This window comes from Podarcis filfolensis (genome assembly GCF_964270895.1).
Source record: "Podarcis filfolensis genome assembly, chromosome: 9".
In the NCBI taxonomy this organism is placed as follows: domain Eukaryota; kingdom Metazoa; phylum Chordata; class Lepidosauria; order Squamata; family Lacertidae; genus Podarcis; species Podarcis filfolensis.
This window is the reverse complement of record NC_139610.1, coordinates 77,616,954-77,635,850: the sequence shown is the minus strand read 5'-3', so window position 1 is coordinate 77,635,850 and position 18,897 is coordinate 77,616,954. Positions and strand designations below refer to the sequence as shown.

The following is an 18,897-nucleotide window of genomic DNA, read 5'->3' as shown; positions in this document are numbered from 1 at the left end:
TGGAATTAATGGGTGAAACATGGCCATGTGCATTCAATCCAATGGATCTGCTCTGAATAATAATAATAATAATAATAATAATAATAATAATAATAATAATCTATTACTTATAACCCGCCCATCTGGCTGGGCCTTCCCGGCCACCCTGGGATGCTTCCAACAGGATATTAAAAACAAAATAAAACATCAAACATTGAAAACTGAGTTACTAGTCCAGCCCCACTCAGTGCCAGAATCATGGCTACAGCATCCCTGACTAACAGCTGGCTTTGGCTCACTCTTCTCTAGTCAGGCACTGGATCCCTGAAGCCATGTAGCATAAAAGGGATCTGGCGTTATTTGGCTTCCAGTTAAGGGAAGCTGGTGGGTTAATTTTTCACCAAGTGAGAAGGCAAATAGCTCCCGTTTGCTGCCCTCTGGTGACGGTTTTCTTCCACCCACAGTTGCTCTCCTGAGCGGCTCCCAGCAGCATCTGAAGACCCCAAAGAAAGAGAAGGACAGGCAGCAGAGCTCAGATACCTTCAGGGACACCCCCAAAGGGGTTTGGAGTGGCTTTTTATTGTCTACTCACAGTAGACAGGAAGTGATGGCACTGGCTACCTTTCAGATGCATTTTCACATTGGCTTATTTAATGGGGAAACAACTCAATTATAAGCTTTCATGTTCAATATTGCTGAAATGCGTTTTCATGATCATAACTGCGCCCTTGAATTAAAAAAGCAGGAAATCTGACAACTACCCATTGATCAGAATAAAAAATTACAGAACATTAATCAGCCTTTGATAGCATCATCAGTCTTTTCTGCCCAATCCACCACTGGCTCAATTAGTTGGGCAGCTTTCTCAAATTGCCCCCACTTCCGTGGGTTCCTTCCCCGATTTTGATCCTTTGCTTTTTGATCTGTGATAATCGCAAAGTCAAAAAATAAAGTAACAAGTGATGGGAACAGGGCCGCCCAAGGGGACCCCCCCTCTCTTTTCCCTCATGCCCCCACCCTGACAAGACCAGAGGAGCTGGAAAAATCCAATCTAAGTGGCAGAGTGCCCTATTTTAAATGCCACCCCAGAGGCAAAGCCTGGTCCCAAATGGAGGGGGCAATTGCTTGGTTGGAAAGGGGGGTTTGCTCTTGTTGCTCCTTGAGAAAATCCAACTTCACTGATCAAAACCTGGGAGGGAGGGTGGGCAAGTGATGATGCCTCCAGCCCATCCCAGACTCTCTTTCTTGGGGCTCTCAGAATCAATTAAGCATTTATGTGTTGAACATCAAGGACCTGCAGGAAGCCACACAGCCAGGTAAGGTGGCAGGATTTCACAAAGGGACCATTGGCAGCCGGCTGCCCTCCTTCCCCTTGCAAAGGCCGTTCAGCTCTGGGCCCTTTGTGCATCAGAGGGCGGCTCTGAATCCGAGCTCAGGAGGGAGGCTGCCCTTGGCCAAGGTGAAATCAAAGGCCCCTCCAGACAGGAGACTCACTGCTCCCCATGGGAGGGAATTAATTGGATCCTTCCAGAGCAGGCCACCATCCCAAACCCCTGTGCAACCTTTCACTGTTAGCTGAACTGGGTGGATCAGAAGAGAATATTCCAGCAAAATGAAAGTCAGATTTCTGTGGTCTGACTGTGCAAATGCACACAGCTCAGATTCCTTCAAAGACGGGGGGACCTTCATTCATTCTAAGCTAATATAGGAAGACTTTGGAGGCAGGACAGAGCCCTCCTGGCTAGAAGCCATCAATAGCCCTCTGTGAATTTGTCCAATCCTCTTTTAAGCCATCCAAGTTGGGAGCCATAACTGCCTCCCGCAGGCATGAGTTCCATAGTTTAACTCTGCCTTTGTTCCTTTAAAATGTTTATATTATCAATCACTTCAAGTCAGTTTTAGATACAGATAGGGAGCCATGTTGGTCTGCCGTAGTCGAAACAAAATAAAAAAATCCTTCCAGTAGCACCTTAGAGACCAACTAAGTTTGTCATTGGTATGAGCTTTCATGTGCATGCACACTTCTTCAGATACTTCATGCACATGAAAGCTCATACCAATGACAAACTTAGTTGGTCTCTAAGGTGCTGTTGTTGTTTAGTCGTTTAGTCGTGTCCGCCTCTTTGTGACCCCCCTGGACCAGAACACGCCAGGCCCTCCTGTCTTCTGCTGCCTCCCAGTTTGGTCAAACTCATGCTGGTCGCTTTGAGAACACTGTCCCACCATCTCGTCCTCTGTCGTCCCCTTCTCCTTGTGCCCTCCATCTTTCCCAACATCAGGGTCTTTTCCAGGGAGTCTTCTCTTCTCATGAGGTGGCCAAAGTATTGGAGCCTCAGTTTCAGGATCTGTCCTTCTAGTGAGCACTCAGGGCTGATTTCCTTCAGAATGGAGAGGTTTGATCTTCTTGTAGTCCATGGGACTCTCAAGAGTCTCCTCCAGCACCATAATTCAAAAGCATCCATTCTTCGGCAATCGGCCTTCTTTATGGTCCAGCTCCAGGGAGATAAGGTGCTACTGGAAGGAATTTTTTTTATTTTGTTTCAAGTTTATTACCCATCTGCTGCTGTACAAGGTTAAAGGTGTGTCTGTTTAACATGTATTTAAGCTCGAGTTACCGAGTGTAATTTTTGCATCTCGTTGTCATTCAGTGCACACCTTTCAGTGAACTGGGCCTGGAAGCAACAAGGGGGCCAGTGAGGTCCGATGGCTGGCAAGATATGATCTGGGTAAGCAGTGGCACTCAAAGCCTTCCTCCTTCTTTCCCCTGCTATTTTAAATTGGCAGGAAGCCACCGAGCTGCCCAAAGTCTCAGTCTGGGAGATGGCAACCCTTCAGCCTGCTCCTGACTGCGGAGCTCAAGGAAGTGAGCCAAGGAGCAGCTGGCACCACAAGGATGCTGCATTCTGTCTCCCTGCCGGCCTGCCTAGGTCGCTCCCCCCACCTGGCCAGAGTCCCGGGCGGCCCTCGCCTCCTGCCCACCTTGCCCAACGTGTCCCGGGCATCAAGGCCTCCTGCCCCTCCGCGCCAAGTCAGCCAGGGCAGCGCTCGGGGTGGGCTTGTCTGGGGGACATGTCCAAGTGAAGGGGCAGCAGCAGCATTCGGGGGGGGGCAAGTGGGCTCCTCCTTGCGCGCCCCGGGAAAGGCTGCAGCGAAGGGGCGTAAAGACCCCCCTCCGTGGAGCGCGCCGGGGCCAGAGCTGCCGCTGCTGCTGCTGCTGCCAGCCCGTGCAGGCGGCGCCGGGACCCCGAGACTCGACCCGCCTCCCCCGCCTGCGCGCCCGGGCGGGAGAAGAGCCCCGCCCCGCCCCGCCAGGTGTGCGTGACGTCACAGGAGGCGGGGAGGAGACCGGAAGTGCCGCCCGGCTCCGCCCCCCAGCTGGAGAGCCAGCCGTCTAGTCCGGCGGCCATTGGCCGCTCGCGGTCACGCGCACGCGCCCTCCCCTCCCGCTCCGTCGCCTGCGCGGCGCAGGTGAGACAGGTGAGGCCCGACGGGGCGGGGGGGGGTCCGGGGGGGGCGTCGGGGGCGCAGCGCCGGGATCGGGACCCCCGCCCTCCCGCCTGGGGCAGCAGCGGCCAGGCGCTCTCGGGGTGGGGGGGTCTCCCCGGTTGCCGGTCTCTGCGGAGCCCCCCCCGGCCAGCCGGCCTGGCTGACGTGTCGGGGAGGATGCCGCCCTGCGAGCTGGCTGCTTGGCACCGGGCAGCGGCAGCCTCGGCTCCGCCCGGCCCTCCCCGCCGAGCTTGGCCGCCCCCGGCTGCCCCCGGCCTCTTCCCCTCCCTTCTCTCCCACTCGGGGCTTGGGCATGGGGTACGATTCCTGCCTTGCAGCGGGTTGGGCTGGATGACCCTTGGGGGTCCCTCCCAACTCCGCAATTCTAGGAGGGGAGCCCCGTTTCTTCTCTCTCTCTCTCTCTGACCCCCATCCAGGGCCAGTGGGGGAGCTGAGCCCTTTCAGCTGCTCTCCCTTGGGGTCTGGAGGAGGGCAGGGAGCAGCCTTCTTCCTCGGGAGCCTGGAGTCATTGACCCCCCTTTGCACCAGCTCCCTCCTCCCCGTCTGACATTTGGGCAGGTCCAGGAGATCAGAGCCAAGAGCCCTTTGTCCCCGAGGCAGAAGCGCCGCAGCTTCACGTGATCTCGCACTCAGAGTCCCTTGGGTGGGCTTCCAGGGACCCCTTTCTGCACCTCTTCCTTCTTCAGCTCTTCTGACCCCTCCTCTCCTCTCGGCAGGTTTCCTGGGAGACCCTGAGAGCTGGACTGCCATGGCGGCAGCGGCAGCAGAGGACCCCTCTGGCCCCTTGGACCAGTCAGATGGGCTGAGCTCCCTCCTGGATGAAGAAGAGGAGGACGAGGACGAGGAGGAGGGCGGCAGCCACACAGAAGGCCTGTCTGTGAGTGGCGAGGGTGACCTGGAGGTGAATCCTTACGACGGGCTGCCCTTCTCCTCCCGCTACTATGAGCTGCTGCGCCAGCGCCGTGACCTCCCCATCTGGGGCTGCAAGTTCCTCTTCCTGGAGCACCTGGAGGGCGGCAGCAGCATCGTCTTGGTCTCTGGGGAGCCAGGGGCCGGCAAGAGCACCCAGGTGAGGGGGCCCAGCTGGGCTGGCAGCAGCCGCCACCCAAGAGAGGAGGAAGGGGGCTGTGCTGTGGAAAGAGAGTAAAATATTTAAAGAAAAATAATATGCCTGACAGCCAGAAGTGAAGTTGCAGGGAACCAGGCAGAGGGCCTTCTCGGTGGTGGCATCCGCCCTGGGGAACGCCTTCCCATCAGGTGTCAAAGAAATAAACAACTATCCGACTTTTAGAAAACATCTGAAGGCAGCCCTGTTTAGGGAAGTTTTTAATGTTTGATGTTTTATCGTGTTTAGAATATTCTGTTGGAAGCAGCCCAGAGTGGCTGGGGAGGCCTGGCCAGATGGATGGGGCATAAGTAATATATTGTTGTTGTTGTTATTCCTGGGGGTGGGGTGAGAGACTCTCCCCTTCCTCCGTCCCAAGAGGCTGTGTGGGTGGCCTTGGGTGCTGCGTTGTCGTCTGAACTTGCTTGCTTACCTGCCAAGGTGTGCCCCTGCCTCGGTCTCCAGGCAGCCTGAGGTTTCTCTCAGCTCTGATGCCGGCCAGCCTCTCCTTGACCTGGGGTTCCTGACAGAGAATGCACAAATTCTCTGTTGGCATAGATAGGGGTACATCATCATGGTGGGAGGGGGGAGCTTTGTGGCCTCAGCCCTTTTCTTTCTTTATATGTATAATTTTTAAATTAAGTTTTCTGTTTTACCATTTTAAATTCTCATTTTACATCCTTAAGATATCAATGACTTTGCTTCTCTTTCCATGGTTCATTTTAGATATCATAAATCCCTGCATCTTTTACAAAAAGCTGTATCATTCAGTATTCCATTACTGCATCTGTCAAAACTTGTTTGCACTGTTGAAATTATCTTAATGCTGCCCGTGTTTTCAGCTGCATTTCACTCCTTTTCCTCTTGGCAGGGGCTGGCTTCTCCTTCCTTGCCTACAACCAGCTTTTGCCCTCAGCATGGGGGGGGGGGGGAGCGCTTGGGAGCCAGGCGGGCAGATTACAGGCAGAGCCTCTCCTGACATGGAAGGAGAAGCCACAGGGAGGTGGACTTTGGCCTGGGCGGGGCGCATTGGACGCAGCCTTCCTCTGAACACGGAAGGACACCTGTTTGCCCAAGGAGAATCTTGAGCACCGTAGCCCAGGGGGCATCTGCTCACCTGGCTATCTGGTATTAGCACAGCGGTGGGCATGGAGGGGGCAGGGAGGAATCTGAGTGGCGCTTGCCCTTTCTCTATTGGTTTCATTGAAATTCCTGCTGATCAGTAGCAAGCAAGAAACCCACCTTTGTAAATTAAGGAGAGCCTGCTGGATCGGGGCAGCACCCTGCTCTCCCAGGTGCCCCAGTGGGAGACGAGGGCAAGAGCACTTTCCCCCCTCTTGTGGTTTCCAGCAACTGGGGTTCAGAAGCAGACCCCTCACCCCCCAGCCATGGAGGCAGATCAATATATATAGCTGGTAGAGGTGGCTCCCAGCAAGCAGAAGGGAAGCTCTGCTGGTCTCCCTGGGCTGGGGCATTCCTGGCCCACACTTCCCAAACCTCCCTGGGAGACTTGGCCTCAGCTGTTCTTCTGTGGGGTGTTGTGTCCGAGGCACTAAGGTGGAATCACATTCCATGCCTATTGCTTTGGGGAGGGGGATGTCCTTGCTGGCAGCTGGCAACCCCTCCACCCCAGGACGATGGGCCTGCCTGTCATTTGGGGGGCTGGATCCTGCTCATGCTTGGGTGTTTTCCCTGGAGCAAGGAAGACCCAGCAGGGACATGACACCACTCCTCAGATGCTGAAGAAAAAGGCTGGAGGGAGAGGGGGAGACATCTGGAGAAACTTCTTGTGCGCCATTCAAAGTGTTGGTGCTGACCTTTAAAGCCCTAAACAGCCCAGTAGACCTGAAGGAGCATCTCCACTCGCATCATTCTGCCCGGACACTGAGGTCCAGTGCCGAGGGCCTTCTGGCGGTTCCCTCGCTGCGAGAAGCCAAGTTACAGGGAACCAGGCAGAGGGCCTTCTCGGTAGTGGTGCCCGCCCTGTGGAAAACCCTCTCAGCAGAAGTCAAGGCAATAAGCAACTATTTTACTTTTAAAAGACAACTGAAGGCGGCCCTGTTTAGGGAAGTTTTTAATGTTTGGTGCTGTATTGTTTTAAATATTTGGATGGAAGCCGCCCAGAGTGGCTGGGGAAACCCAGCCAGATGGGCGGGGTATAAATAATAAATTATTATTATTGTGTTAGAAGCAGGGATAAGAAAGCTAAGAGCCATGGGGCTTCTGGAACCTAGGTGGTGGGCACTGAAACAAAATGTCTAGGCACTTCTTCTTTTTTCTCTTTCCAGACCAGGCAGCAATTTCTTTTTCTTTCTTCTTTTCTCTTTTTGCTGCTGGGCGAATCAGACGGCCTGCAGGGTCTTTTGCTACTGCACTACCCTGCAAAAGGGGGGTTTCTGCTGGCTGTGTCGTCTCTGCTCAGCCCCACAGTTGGAGGCAGCCATGCTTCTTCTGAGTTCCAGCTGCTGGAAACCACAGGAGGGGAGAGTGTTGCTCTTGAGCTTTCAGATTTCCCTTTGGGGGATCTGGTCAGCCACTGTGAGACCCAGATGCTGGTCTAGATGGGCCCCTGGCGGGATCCAGCCAGCTCTTCTTAGGTTGTTATAAGCTGCTCGGTGGCCTTCAAGAGCCTCTGCCCCCTCCAGGTGGAGGATTGTGGGCTTTTTCCATGGGTGCCTGGGCAGTGTGGAGTCCAGAATGGCACCACCTGGAGGGGAGGGGTAGCCAAGCCCCCCTGGCCTGACCTCACCTGCCGCCTCTCCCTTCCCCAGGTGCCCCAGTGGTGTGCTGAGCACGCCCTCTCTCTGCAGTTTGCTCCCGGCCAAGTGGTTTGCACGCAGCCCCACAGCCTGGCCGCCCTCAGCCTGGCCTTGCGGGTGGCTGACGAAATGGACCTCAACGTGGGCCATGAGCTGGGCTACAGCATCCCCTACGAAGACTGCTGCACCTCCGAGACGCTGCTCAGGTGAGAGGCGGGGGACCCTCCTGGGCTGCCAGGGGAGTGGCGTTCCTTGGCCTGCCTCCCACTTGGGCCTGGTGCAAATGGGGCCAGGCAGGCTTCAGGCTTGAAGGGGCCCCCAAAGGTCATCCAGCCCAGCCCCCTGCAAGGCACGAATCGCAGCTGACAGACGACCACCCAACCTCTGCTTAAAAACCTCCAAGGAAGGTGGGAGTCCTTTCCACTGTCAGACAGCTCTTAGCATCAGAAAGTTCTTCTTGATATTGAGTCGGAATCTCAAGGAAATAAGCAACTATTCTAATTTTAAAAGACATCTGAAGGCAGCCCTGTTTAGGGAAGTTTTTAATGTTTAATGCTGTATTGTGTTTTTAATATTCGATTGGGAGCCGCCCAGAGTGGCTGGGGAAACCCAGCCAGATGGGCAGGGTATAAATAAACTATTATTATTATTATTATTATTATTATTATTATTATTATTATTATTTCCTATAACTTGAAGCCATGGGTTCAGATCCTGGCCTCTGGAACAGCAGGAGACAAGCTTGCTCCGTCTTCCAGCTCTTCAGATATTTGAAGATGGCTGCCATACCCTCCCCCAGCCATTGCAGAAGGAAAGGGGCAGGTGGGGGGAGCCCAGAGAGGAGCACCCCAGACACTCCCCCATAGCACCCATCACCTGGCCCAGAAGGGGTGGTCCTGCTCAACCCACCCCAGGCTCTGGGTGGCCCCAAAGAGAAGACTCGAGGGACCCAAGCGCAACCCTTTGGGCACCTTTGCCCCGCCCTCCAGCTAGCTCCTCTGACCCACAGGCGAAAGGAAGGCTGAGAAGTGGTGAGGGGTGACCATGCACCCACGGCTTCTGCCGCCCCTCCCCCTTCTCCCATCTCTGGGTCACCAGGAGCCTGAAAGGCAGCAGGAGTCAGCCTGGGCAGAACTGGATTGGCAGGTCAGCCGGAAATGCCTCATGGACAGAAGGACACAGTTGCTCATGAAGAGTTTGAGGGAGACGGAAAAAGGAGGTCCTGACTAGCTTGAAAAGCAAAGGGCGGCGGCGATGGAGGAGGCCCTGCCTAATGAGAGGCCTCAGGAGCCCGAGAGGAAACCGTGTGAGGCAGCAGCAAGAAAAGCAAACGTTCTTTGAGGCTTATTCTAGAAGCGTGGCGTCCAGATCAAGGGAAGCGATAGTCCTGCTCTCTTCTGCCTCGGTCAGACCACACCTGGAGTCCGGGGTCCGATTCTGGGGGCCGAAATTGAAGAAGGATGTTGACAAGCTGCGATGTTTGCAGAAGGGGGCAACCCAGATGGTCCAGGGTCTGGAAATAAGCCTGCCTTGGAGGTTTTTCAGCAGAGGTTGGGTGGTCCTCTGTCATTGACCCTTGGGGACCAAAATCCCCAATTCTTTTATTCCCCAGGGTGGTCCCTCCTCACCAGCTTCTGCCATGAGGCTCTTGAGAGACCTGCCAGGAGGGTCCAGTTATTGGGGGGGGATTCAAAGGGCAGGGTGGTCTTGAGTCTTCTGCCTGCTCAGGAGCTTCAGCAGCAGCAGGAGAATGGGGGGGGAAGCATCGAGGGCCCTGCCCCCCGGACCCCACCCACCAGGCACCTTGTGGCTTCCAGGTTCTGCTCGGACGAGGTCCTTCTGCGGGAGATGACGTCGGACCCCCTGCTGCACCAGTACGGGGTGGTGGTCCTGGACGAGGCGCAGGAGCGGACGGTGCCCACTGACCTGCTGCTGGGGCTGCTGAAGGACGTGCAGCGCCAGCGTCCAGAGCTGCGCCTGGTGGTGGTGACCGAGCCGCTGATGGAGGAGCCCCTGCGGCGCTTCTGCCCCGACGCCCCTGTGGTGCGGGTCCCGGAGCCCAGCCCAGCCCCCCGCCTGGCCTGCAGGCAGCCCCTGCCGGGGGGGCACATCTTGGCCGCCTGCCAGGCTGCGCTGGAGCTGCACCGGCGGAGGGAGCCTGGCGACGTGATGGTCTTCCTGGCCAGCAAGCAGGTGGGGCTCGCGGGCTGCGGGGCTCAAGGCATCCCTGGCCCTCCCTTTCCAGTCTGGATGAGGCCCCAGGCAGGCAGAGAGCAGGAGGGGTGTCCCGAATGTGCCAGGCCTTGCCTTAACCCCCGAATGCGGTTGCTGTCCCCTGAAGGAGCAGGTTTGGGGGTGTTTCTGGCCCTGGCTCTGTCTCCCTGGGGCTCAGGGAGTCTCTGTAGCTAGAAGGGCCTTTGACAGCTGTGGCTGGTTCTTCACCTGCGGCCATTCCTGGACCAGGAAAGCCTTGCCAGAGTAGTCTGTGCCTTGGTTATTTCAGGACTGGATTCAGGGCCAGATTTGGGTATGATGAGGCCCTCAGCTACTGAAGGTAATGGGGTCTTTTCTATGTCCAGCTGTCCTTTGTCAACAACAAATGGCTGCTGTTTTTTGTGTTGAATAGATGCTATATGGTCATTTATGCAACCAGCCCTTGCAGAATGTCAGCACCCTGTATATAGAAAGGAGCAAACCAGGGATATTTTAGGGACCAGGCGGAGCCCATGACTTAACATCAGAGGAGCCTACACAACACAAAACACTTGGTTTTATTTTACTTGTTTTTTATCTTATATTTTGGTGTTTTTTTCATTTAAATTTTTTGGGGGGGCCTTAAGAGAGTGGGGCCCTAAGCTACAGCTCGTTTAGCTTATCTGTAAATCCGGCACTGACTGGATTACTGCCATGCACTCTAGATGGAGCTTCCCTCGCGCTGGATTTGGAAGCTGCAGTGCGTGCAGAATGCTGCAGCATGATTGCTGAGCGGAGGGAGGCCTTGCCAGCATCCGACACCTGGGCTCAGAGATTGCACTGCTTGCCCACTTGCTACTGGGCCCAGTTCAAGGGGTTGCTAGGAGCATCTAAAGCCCTGAGCAACTTGGGAACAGTTTACCTGCATGTGCCCGTTGGCAGAACTGGAACCAATCCAGGTGCCCCATTCTGCACTGGCAAGAACTCCAGAGTTCAGTGTGGCAGCTTCTGCACTTTGGAACTCCCTGCCTCTTGATATCAGGCAGGTGCCACCACTGTCCTCTTGGGGGCACCTGCTAAAAACTTTAAGGTCCAGGCAAGTCTACCTAGTTGTTTTGAATGCTGATGCCTTTTAATTTTCTTGCTGGTTTTTAAGTTTTTGCATGGTCTTACTGTTTTGTTCTTCTAAATTATTTGAGGTTTTTTCCAATTAAGCTGTATATCCATTTTATGAAATAAGATGAGATAGTGAGTTCTTGGGGGTCTTTGTGGGGGCAGGCAGGTGAACAATGTTAGGGTCTGGGGGTCTGCCTTTCAAGCGGGTTCCCTAGACCCCTGGATATAGGGCGGTATATAAATTCAATCAAGAATAGTAATCATAGCAGTTTCCTGGGGTAGGCGGCTTCTGGGCTGTCCCTTGAGTTCCTCTTCCCTGGGGCGGCTCCTGCAGCTAAATATCTTTCTCTTTCCGCCCCCCCCCCTTGCAGGAGATTGACGAGTGCTGTGAGGCCATCCGGTCAGAGGCCCTGGCCCTGGACCCCGGCCTGGGACCCCTGCTGGTGCTGCCCCTCCACCCTGGCGTGGGCCGAGACGTCCAGCGGCTGTACGAGAGCAGCCAGGAGCAGCCCGGGGGGGTCTGGGCACGCAGGATCGTGGTCACCCACTGGCTGGCGGACGCCGGCTTCTCCATGGGGACCGTCAGGCATGTCGTCGATGCCGGGCTGGAGCTGCACAGTGTGAGCCAGGGGGGGGGAGGCCTGGGAGCCCCCCGGGAGGAGCTTTGGGGGGTGGGGAGGAGAGAATTATAGTTGGGGCGGTCCTGGCTCCTCATCCATATTGCTGTCTTCTGCAGCAATCACAGAAAGGTAGCGTTGAAAGGGGACCCCCAGGGTCATCTAGTCCAACCCCCCCCACACACATTGCAGGGAACGGGCAGCAAAGGGTCTCCCCCTTTGATCTGTCTGCACAGGACTCCTGCGGGTCCGTCTCCTGATGTGGTTTTTTATATATATAATATAATTTTTATTAGTTTTCAATTACAATCCAATAATAGCCTCATTATAACAGTACCAATTTATAATACAATTATTAACCCAATAGTTCAAATACCAAATTATATAATTTAGATAAGGTGCTAGAATTGATGGCTTGATTATTTGCTTTATTTCTGCATTCCAAAATCTTATTAATTTCCACGACATTCTGGTCATAATAATAATCCCTTATACAACAACTGTAATATTAATAACTTCTATTCGTGTTGAAGCATAAAATGAAACTACAAGTGAGGCACTCAAACTATATCCTTGCTCTTCCTGAGTGTGGCAATTATTCTCTCCAGGATGTTTCTTCCTGGCCTTGTAAGATGTTGTGTCTTCCTTTCCCCCGATTGTTGCTGTTCTCCATCTGCTTTGGGCGGAGCTGATATCCCATTGTTCTTCCAGAAATTCCTCCATTGCTCCGTCCCGTGTTTCGTTGTTTTGCAACTTGTAACAACAGCTACAAAAATAACTCTGTCCCAATGAATAACCTGTTTTCACCACTTTCCCTCTCAGCCTGGGAAGAAGGGTGGTCTGTCAAACTGCAGATGACTCAGTAAAGAACCTTATCAGTTCCTTGGCAAGTTCACAGACTCCTTTCATTCTTCCATCCAACTGAAGATAAATGAGCAACAATACTTCCAATTAAATTAAATTAAATTCCAAGTCCTCTTAGTGTTATTCAGTTCGCTCCGTAAATAATAAAGGATGGGAAAGAGTCAGCTCTAAGTTTCCATCTTAAACCTTTTGCAAAATAGAGCTCCCCCCCCCCCGTTTTGCACACACAGTTCTATTTAATGTTATATTCCATATCTATAACCCAATTTCTTCCGTTCTCACTTGTACAAATATAACTTGAACTAAACATTCAGAGGAGGGTTGCCAAATCAGCAATGTAGAGGAGAAAACTTTAAATAAAGAAACTGTAGGCTCCCCTCCCACCCCCACCGCCTTCTGCACCGAATGAAGTTTTATCTCAATTTCAGACCTTAAAGTCCTTCCAGTTGTTTTTGTCCCGCTGTTAATGTTCTGTCTCCTGACGTTTTCCCTTCTGGGCAGGTTTACAACCCGCAGATCCGAGCCGAAGCTCAGGGCTTGCGCCCCATAAGCAAGAAGCAGGCCGAGGCGCGGAGACTCAGGGCAGCGGGGAGCCCCCCAGGTAGGCGATGCCTCCTTCCCCAGGGCCTCTGGGGGCTGTTCTGCGGAGACCCTGGGACTTCATGGACCCCCAGGGGTCATCTAGTCCAACCCCTGCAGTGCAGGAATCTCAGCTAAAGCATCCTTGCTAGGTGGCCGCCCGACCTCTGCTTAAAAACCTCCAGCAAAGGTTTTGGGGTGGGGGTGGAGAGCAGCCTCCTTGTCTTCCCCAGGGACTAGAGTCTTGACTCCGCCCGCCTCACTGCCCCCTCCTGTGCCCGGCAGGGTCCTGTCTCCGCCTCTACTCGGACACCTTCTATCAGCAGCACCTGCCCCCCGTCCCTCCGGCCCCCATCACAGAGGCCAACCTCAGCCGCCTGGTTCTGCTGCTCAAGAGGCTGGACATCGCCGACATGGGCCAGTGCGACTTCCTGGACCGGCCAGGTATGTCTGGGGGGAGGTGGGGGTGTCTGGGTGGGGCCTTTGCCGGCCAGCCGGCCAGGCTCAGCGGGGCTCTCCTCTCCTCTCCCTGCCCAGCCCCCGAGTCCCTAATGCAGGCGCTGGAGGACTTGGACTACCTGGCTGCCCTGGATGACGACGGGAACCTCTCTGAGGTGGGCATCATCATGTCGGAGTTCCCCCTGGACCCCCAGCTCTCCAAGGCCCTGCTGGCCTCCTGCGAGTTTGACTGCGTCCACGAGATGCTCACGCTGGCCGCTATGCTGGCAGGTAGGTGGAGCCGCCTCTCGCTCAGCCCTGCAGGGGGCGCTGTGAGGCCTCTCTTGCAGCTCCAGAGACCTCGGAGGGAAAAGGTCAGGCCGGCACTTGAACTCGCTCCGCCAGGAGGCAACGATGGCCACCAGCATGGAGGGCTTTAATTGGGAATTAGGCCAATTCATGGAGGAGAGTTTTCGCCACAAAGGCTCTTCTCTGGCTCCCTCATTGGAGGCAACAAGGCTTCTGAATCCCAGTTTCTGGAAAGCGGGAGGAGAGAGCTGCAGCGGCGCCTGGGTGCTGCTTTCTCAGAGTGGGCATTTGGTTGGGCCCCCTTTGGCCTGATCTAACAGCCTGGCACTTTTTCTGCTCTTGTGGAACCTCCAGGTCCAGGCGCAGTCTATCTAGATCCCTGGCTTCTTGAGGGGATTTGGCAACTGTGAGAAGAGCATCCTTTGCTCTTCAGGCCCTCGTCTCAGACCCCCTTCCAGCCACAGGGGCTGCAGCTAAGGCACAGGGAAATGGAATGGTTGGGGCATCTGGCCCAGCCGTCTGCAAGGCAGGAACTGCAGCAAAAGGCATTCCCTGTAGGGATGAGAATAAATGCTAGGAAAGGCTGTATTTGCTAGTTCAGCAGAGTGATTTCCCTCTGCAGCTTAAAAAGAAGCTTAGATGGGCTAGTTTTATTAGCCTTTAAGTAATCCAGGATGCTTTAAGGCAGACTGGATTCTCCAGGGATTTCCCCCTTTTCTCCCCCTTTTCAAACAATAGTCAAACAAACAGTTTCTGTTGCAGAATAACAGATACAGCAGCTCTGACTTTTAGAAGACATCTGAAGTTTTTAATGTTTGGTGTTTTATCGTGTTTTTAATATTCTGTTGGGAGCCACCCAGAGTGGCTGGGGAGGCCCGGCCAGATGGGGGGGGCGGGGTATCAATAAATTATTGTTGTTATTATTATTGTTGTTATTTATTATACGGACGTCTGGCTTAAAATGGTGTCTGAGCACTGGAGCTCAGACTTAGCAGGGCTTCTCACGTTTCTGGCTGGGTGGAAGGTGACGAAAAAGACCCGCTGTGCCCGGGCAGGTAGGAGAATATCTACTGCTACGCTCTCTGCCTGTCAGGGCATAATGGGAGCGTCTCTCGCAGAGTTCTCTCTAGCAAACTTACAAGAAAGCGCTCTGAGCTTCAGCTCCTGTCCTGTGCCTCTTTGGCAAAATGTGAATTGTTGGTTTGGACTGCCCTTGAAATACCCCACATTCCCCAAGGTGGGGGGCAGGCGGGCAGGTGATGGTGGCAGGGACCTCACTGGCTCTCCCCCCCCCCAGCCTGGCCCTGCTTCCTGGCTCCAGAGGGGGCGCGCTGGGAGGAGGCCCTGGCAGCCCGGCAGAGGAGTCTTCTGCACCCGGCGGGGGACCACTTCACCCTCATCAACGTCTTCAATGCCTTCCAGCAGCGTGAGTTTGCGGAGGGGGCGGGAGGGACCAGGGCGGGAGGGGAGCCTTGCTGGGGGCCCCTCTCAAGGGGCGCAGCCAAGAGAGACACCCACACCCCCTCCCTCTCTCCCCAGAGAGCGACCCGGAGAGCTGGTGCCGGAAGCACGGGGTGAGCGAGGCGGCCCTGCGGCTGGCGGGGGCCGTGCGGGCAGAGCTGCTGGAGGTCATGCAGCGCATTGAGCTGCCCGTCTCCCCGCCGGCCTTTGGCAGCGACAGCAACGTCCAGCGCCTGACGCAGGCCCTCATCTCGGGCTTCTTCCTCAAGGTACGGCTGCTGCCTCAAGGCCTGCGTGGCCGGGAAGCACAAGGGAGCTCTGGGCTGGGAGAGCCCCGGAGAAGGCTGGCCCTGCAGCAGCCAGGAAGGGGGTCCGGGGGGGGGGCAGGCAGGGAGGCTGCAGCCCAAGCTGAGAGTGGAGGGTCTCTTCTTTCCCCTCATAACTCCCCAATGGTTTGACTTCACCCCCAAAGACAAACTCTTCCATGGTCTTCTGAGACAGATGGGGGCCAACAGCATCTCTCTCTTTCTCTCTCTTGGACACTCACACTCTGTCTCTCACTCCAGGGTTTTGGGGTGCTGGAGATCTTGGGGTGGTGCTCAGCTCCAGGAAGAGCTGCCTGGGGTTTCCTTGCCTGCCTCCCAGGGAGATTCAGGCTGCTGAAGCCAAGGGAGGTTATCTCTGAGCCCAGAGTCCCTCTAAGTTGGGGGGCTCCACCCTGCACCCCATCTATTGGCCAGACATCTCCCGTCAGCCTCTCCCTGGGACTGCCTGCAATCTCTCCCTGCCTGGGCTCTGGGGAAGGGGATGGATCCGTCCCGCCTGCCTGAGCCTCTGCTTCCCCCCCTGCTTCCAGGTGGCCCGCGACATTGACGGCTCCGGCAACTACCTGCTGCTGACCCACAAGCACGTGGCCCAGCTGCCCCCCGGCTGCTGCTACCGGCTGCGTCGCCCGCCCCCCCGCCTGCCTCCCTGGGTGCTCTACCACGAGTTCACCATCTCTCAGGACAACTGCCTCAGCATCGTCTCCGAGATCCAGCCAGAGATGTGAGCATCAGTGGGGGGCCTGGGGGGGCAGGGCTGTCACTGGGTGGGACTGCAGGCCGTGGGGCAGCTCCACAGGGATGCCTCAGCGCTGCCTTGACTTTAGACGAGGATGGACAGATTCATGGAGGAAAGAGCTCTTGATGGCTCCTGGCTGGGATTCTTCTGCTCTGCCTCCACGGTCAGAGGCAAAAATGCTTCTGAATCCCCATTGCTGGAAACTGCAGGAGGGGAGAGTCCTGCTCTTGCACTCAGATCCTGCTTGTGGGGTTCCCTTTGGGGGCATCTGGTTGGCCACGGGTTAGGTGGGGGTCCCCTGTGGACTGATACAGCAGCCAAGCTCTTCTGGCATTCTTGTAGAGCCTCCAGGCCCAGAGGCAGTCTATCTAAACTCCTAGTTTATTTGGGGTATTTGGCCGCTGTGAGACCAGGATGCTGGACTAGATGGACCCTGTATGGCTCTTGCACTCTGTGGACCACGAAGCAGCAGCAAGGGGGGCTTATGCAGGGTGGGGTGGTAATAATAATAATTTATTAATTATACCCCGGGTTTCCCCAGCCACTCTGGACGGCTCTCAACAGAATATTTAAAAGATGATAAAACATCATTCATTAAAAACTTCCCTAAACAGGGCTGCCTTCAGATGTCTTCTAAAAATCAGATAGTTGTTTGTTTCCTTCACCTCTGAAGGGAGGGCGTTTCACAGGATGGGTGCCACTACCAAGAAGGCCCTCTGCCTGGTTCCCTGTAATCTCATGTCTCACAGTAAGCAAACTACCAGAAGGCCCTCGGTGCTGGACCTCAGTGTCCAGGATGGACGATGGGGGTGGAGACGCTCCTTCAGGTCTACTGGGCCAAGGCTGTTTAGGGCAGCCTTCCTCAACCTCGGCCCTCCAGATGTTTTTGCCCTACAACTCCCATGATCCCTAGCTTGCAGGACCAGTTGTCAGGGATGGTGGGAATGGTAGTCTCAAAACATCTGGAGGGCAGAGGTTGAGGAAGCCTGGTTTAGGGCTTTCAAGGTCAGCACCAACACTTTGAATGGTGCTCAGAAACATACTGGGAGCCAATGTAGGTCTTTCAGGGCCAGTGTTATGTGGTCTTGGCGGCCGCTCCCAGCTGAATTCTGGTAGACTGTGTCTGTTCCTGCCCTCCCTCAACTTGGATCCTTTCTCCCCGCAGGCTGGCAGAGCTGGCACCCCAGTACTACCTGAGCAACTTGCCCCCCAGCGAGAGCCGGGAGCTGCTCCTGGAGCTGCGTGAGAAGCTGGCGGGGGCCTCGGAGTTGCCGTCTCCACCTCCATCCCCGCTGCAGGACGAGGGGCCTCAGGCACCCAGAGCTGGCGAGGACACAGAGGACACCTGCGTTCTGCAATGAGCCCAGCAGGAGCACCGCTGGGTCCGGATTAAGCCCAGGCCCTGGAGGAATGCTGTTCCCAGGGGTCAGAGGAGGGTCCCAGGCCTGGAGCAGCAGCAGCACTGGCTACTGGTGTTCCTGGGTGGCAACACCTGCTGCCCTTTGACGCCAGAGCCCCTGGCATTCCCTGGGCATGGGAGAGGGTGGGCAGGGGCCCCAGGAAGCAGGTCCTGCTGTACTTTTGCTGTTGGACACTCTGGGGCAGACTGCGGGGAGCCTGGCTGCTCTTTCCGGGACCCACCAGAGGCTGGTGGCAGCCAGGTGGCGCAGCGGAGGGCGGGGGTGGCATGGCCTTATGGGTGGAGGTGTGCCATGGGCTCAGGGCTCCACTTCCCCCCGGCTTCTCATTGGCAAAGGTGGCGGAACCCCAGGCAGACGGTCAGGTCTGCAGAGGCAAGGCCAGGCTGGAGGTGGGGTAGGGGTGTCTCCTTGTGGGTCCTTGCTCCCCCCTCCTTGCTGGGGTGTGGGCAGCAGTGGGGTCAGTAGGTCTGGGCAGAGCTTCGTTCTCACTTGTAGCAGGAGACTTTGCTCCTCCTCCCCCCTTGCCACGCAAGCCGTGCACCTGGGAGCTGTTGGGGGGGGTCCTCTTGGAGGCTCCCCACAGCTTTGGGGCAGCTTTAGCAGAGGGTGATGCCTGCCCCCTTGTTTTGGGACTCTTAGGGTTGGCTCTTACTGAAGTCTTTTCTTAGCTCTCTGCTTTTACTGCTGCCTTATTTGGGGGGGGGGCAAGATGGCCCTTGAGTGGCTGCTGAGCTTTTTATGGACTCCTTGCACCAGGGGAGCGGGTGGGTGTCTCTCGCTTGCAGTGGCGGCCACGATCCTTATCCGCAAACGTTGCTCCTGAACTGTTAACTTTAGAGAGGCTGCTTGGGATCGGGGGCCCCCCTGTCTTCTGTCAGTGCCATTTGTGGGGTGCCTGGCACCTGGCGCCCCCACCTTGATTCTTTCTGGCCTAGAATGTGGTTCACCAAGCAGAAGAATTAAAAGATACCTTTGGAAACACTGGACTCTGAAATGCAAGGTTGAATTCTGATCCCCCTGATCCCCCAAAAAGGAGCTGAAGGCGCAGGAAAGGTTGTGCCAAAATGTGGGGAGAACCTCAGGCCCAGGGGGCTGAATACAGCCCCCTCCCCCCCAAACTCCTTACAGACCCTGCTTTGCCCCCTCCCCTGGTATTTTGCCTGGCTGGAATATGCCCTTGAACTCTTTCCTCCCCAAAATAAATTATTTTATTTTGTCTGTGTGGTGTACAATGATAAATAGTAACCAGTGAGCCAGCCCATTCTCCAAAGATGCCGGCACCTGCTTTGTACGCAAGGGTCCGCCAGTGTTCATCTAGACGTTCCCACCATCGCTAATGGGGATTACTTGGGGAGGGGAAAAGACCTAGGCAGGCAAACGGTCAGCCGCAGGGAGGCGGGAGAGGGCCAAGGGGGAGAAAGGTCTGGTTTAGCCCGGACCAGCCTAGCCTGGGGCGCCTCTGCTGAGGCTACTCCGGTCAGGCTCCC

At 55.6% G+C, this 18,897-nt stretch overlaps 1 protein-coding gene across 2 annotated transcripts; it reads left to right on the top strand.

The window, feature by feature from the left end:
* Nucleotides 1-3,338: 3,338 nt before the first annotated feature.
* DQX1 (DEAQ-box RNA dependent ATPase 1) lies at nt 3,339-18,628 on the top strand. 2 transcript variants are annotated; one of them, XM_083571253.1, is made up of 12 exons: nt 3,339-3,456; nt 4,203-4,555; nt 7,363-7,556; nt 9,168-9,543; nt 11,031-11,279; nt 12,642-12,741; nt 13,005-13,163; nt 13,257-13,448; nt 14,764-14,892; nt 15,006-15,196; nt 15,784-15,974; nt 17,155-18,628. In XM_083571253.1, the coding sequence occupies exons 2-12, from the start codon at nt 4,235-4,237 to the stop codon at nt 17,348-17,350; spliced, it is 2,298 nt and encodes a 765-aa protein (XP_083427379.1). In that variant the 5' UTR covers nt 3,339-3,456; nt 4,203-4,234; the 3' UTR covers nt 17,351-18,628. The 2 variants fall into 2 exon arrangements, with proteins under 2 accessions (XP_083427379.1, XP_083427380.1); XM_083571254.1 differs by having other exon boundaries at nt 3,377-3,447.
* Nucleotides 18,629-18,897: the final 269 nt, after the last annotated feature.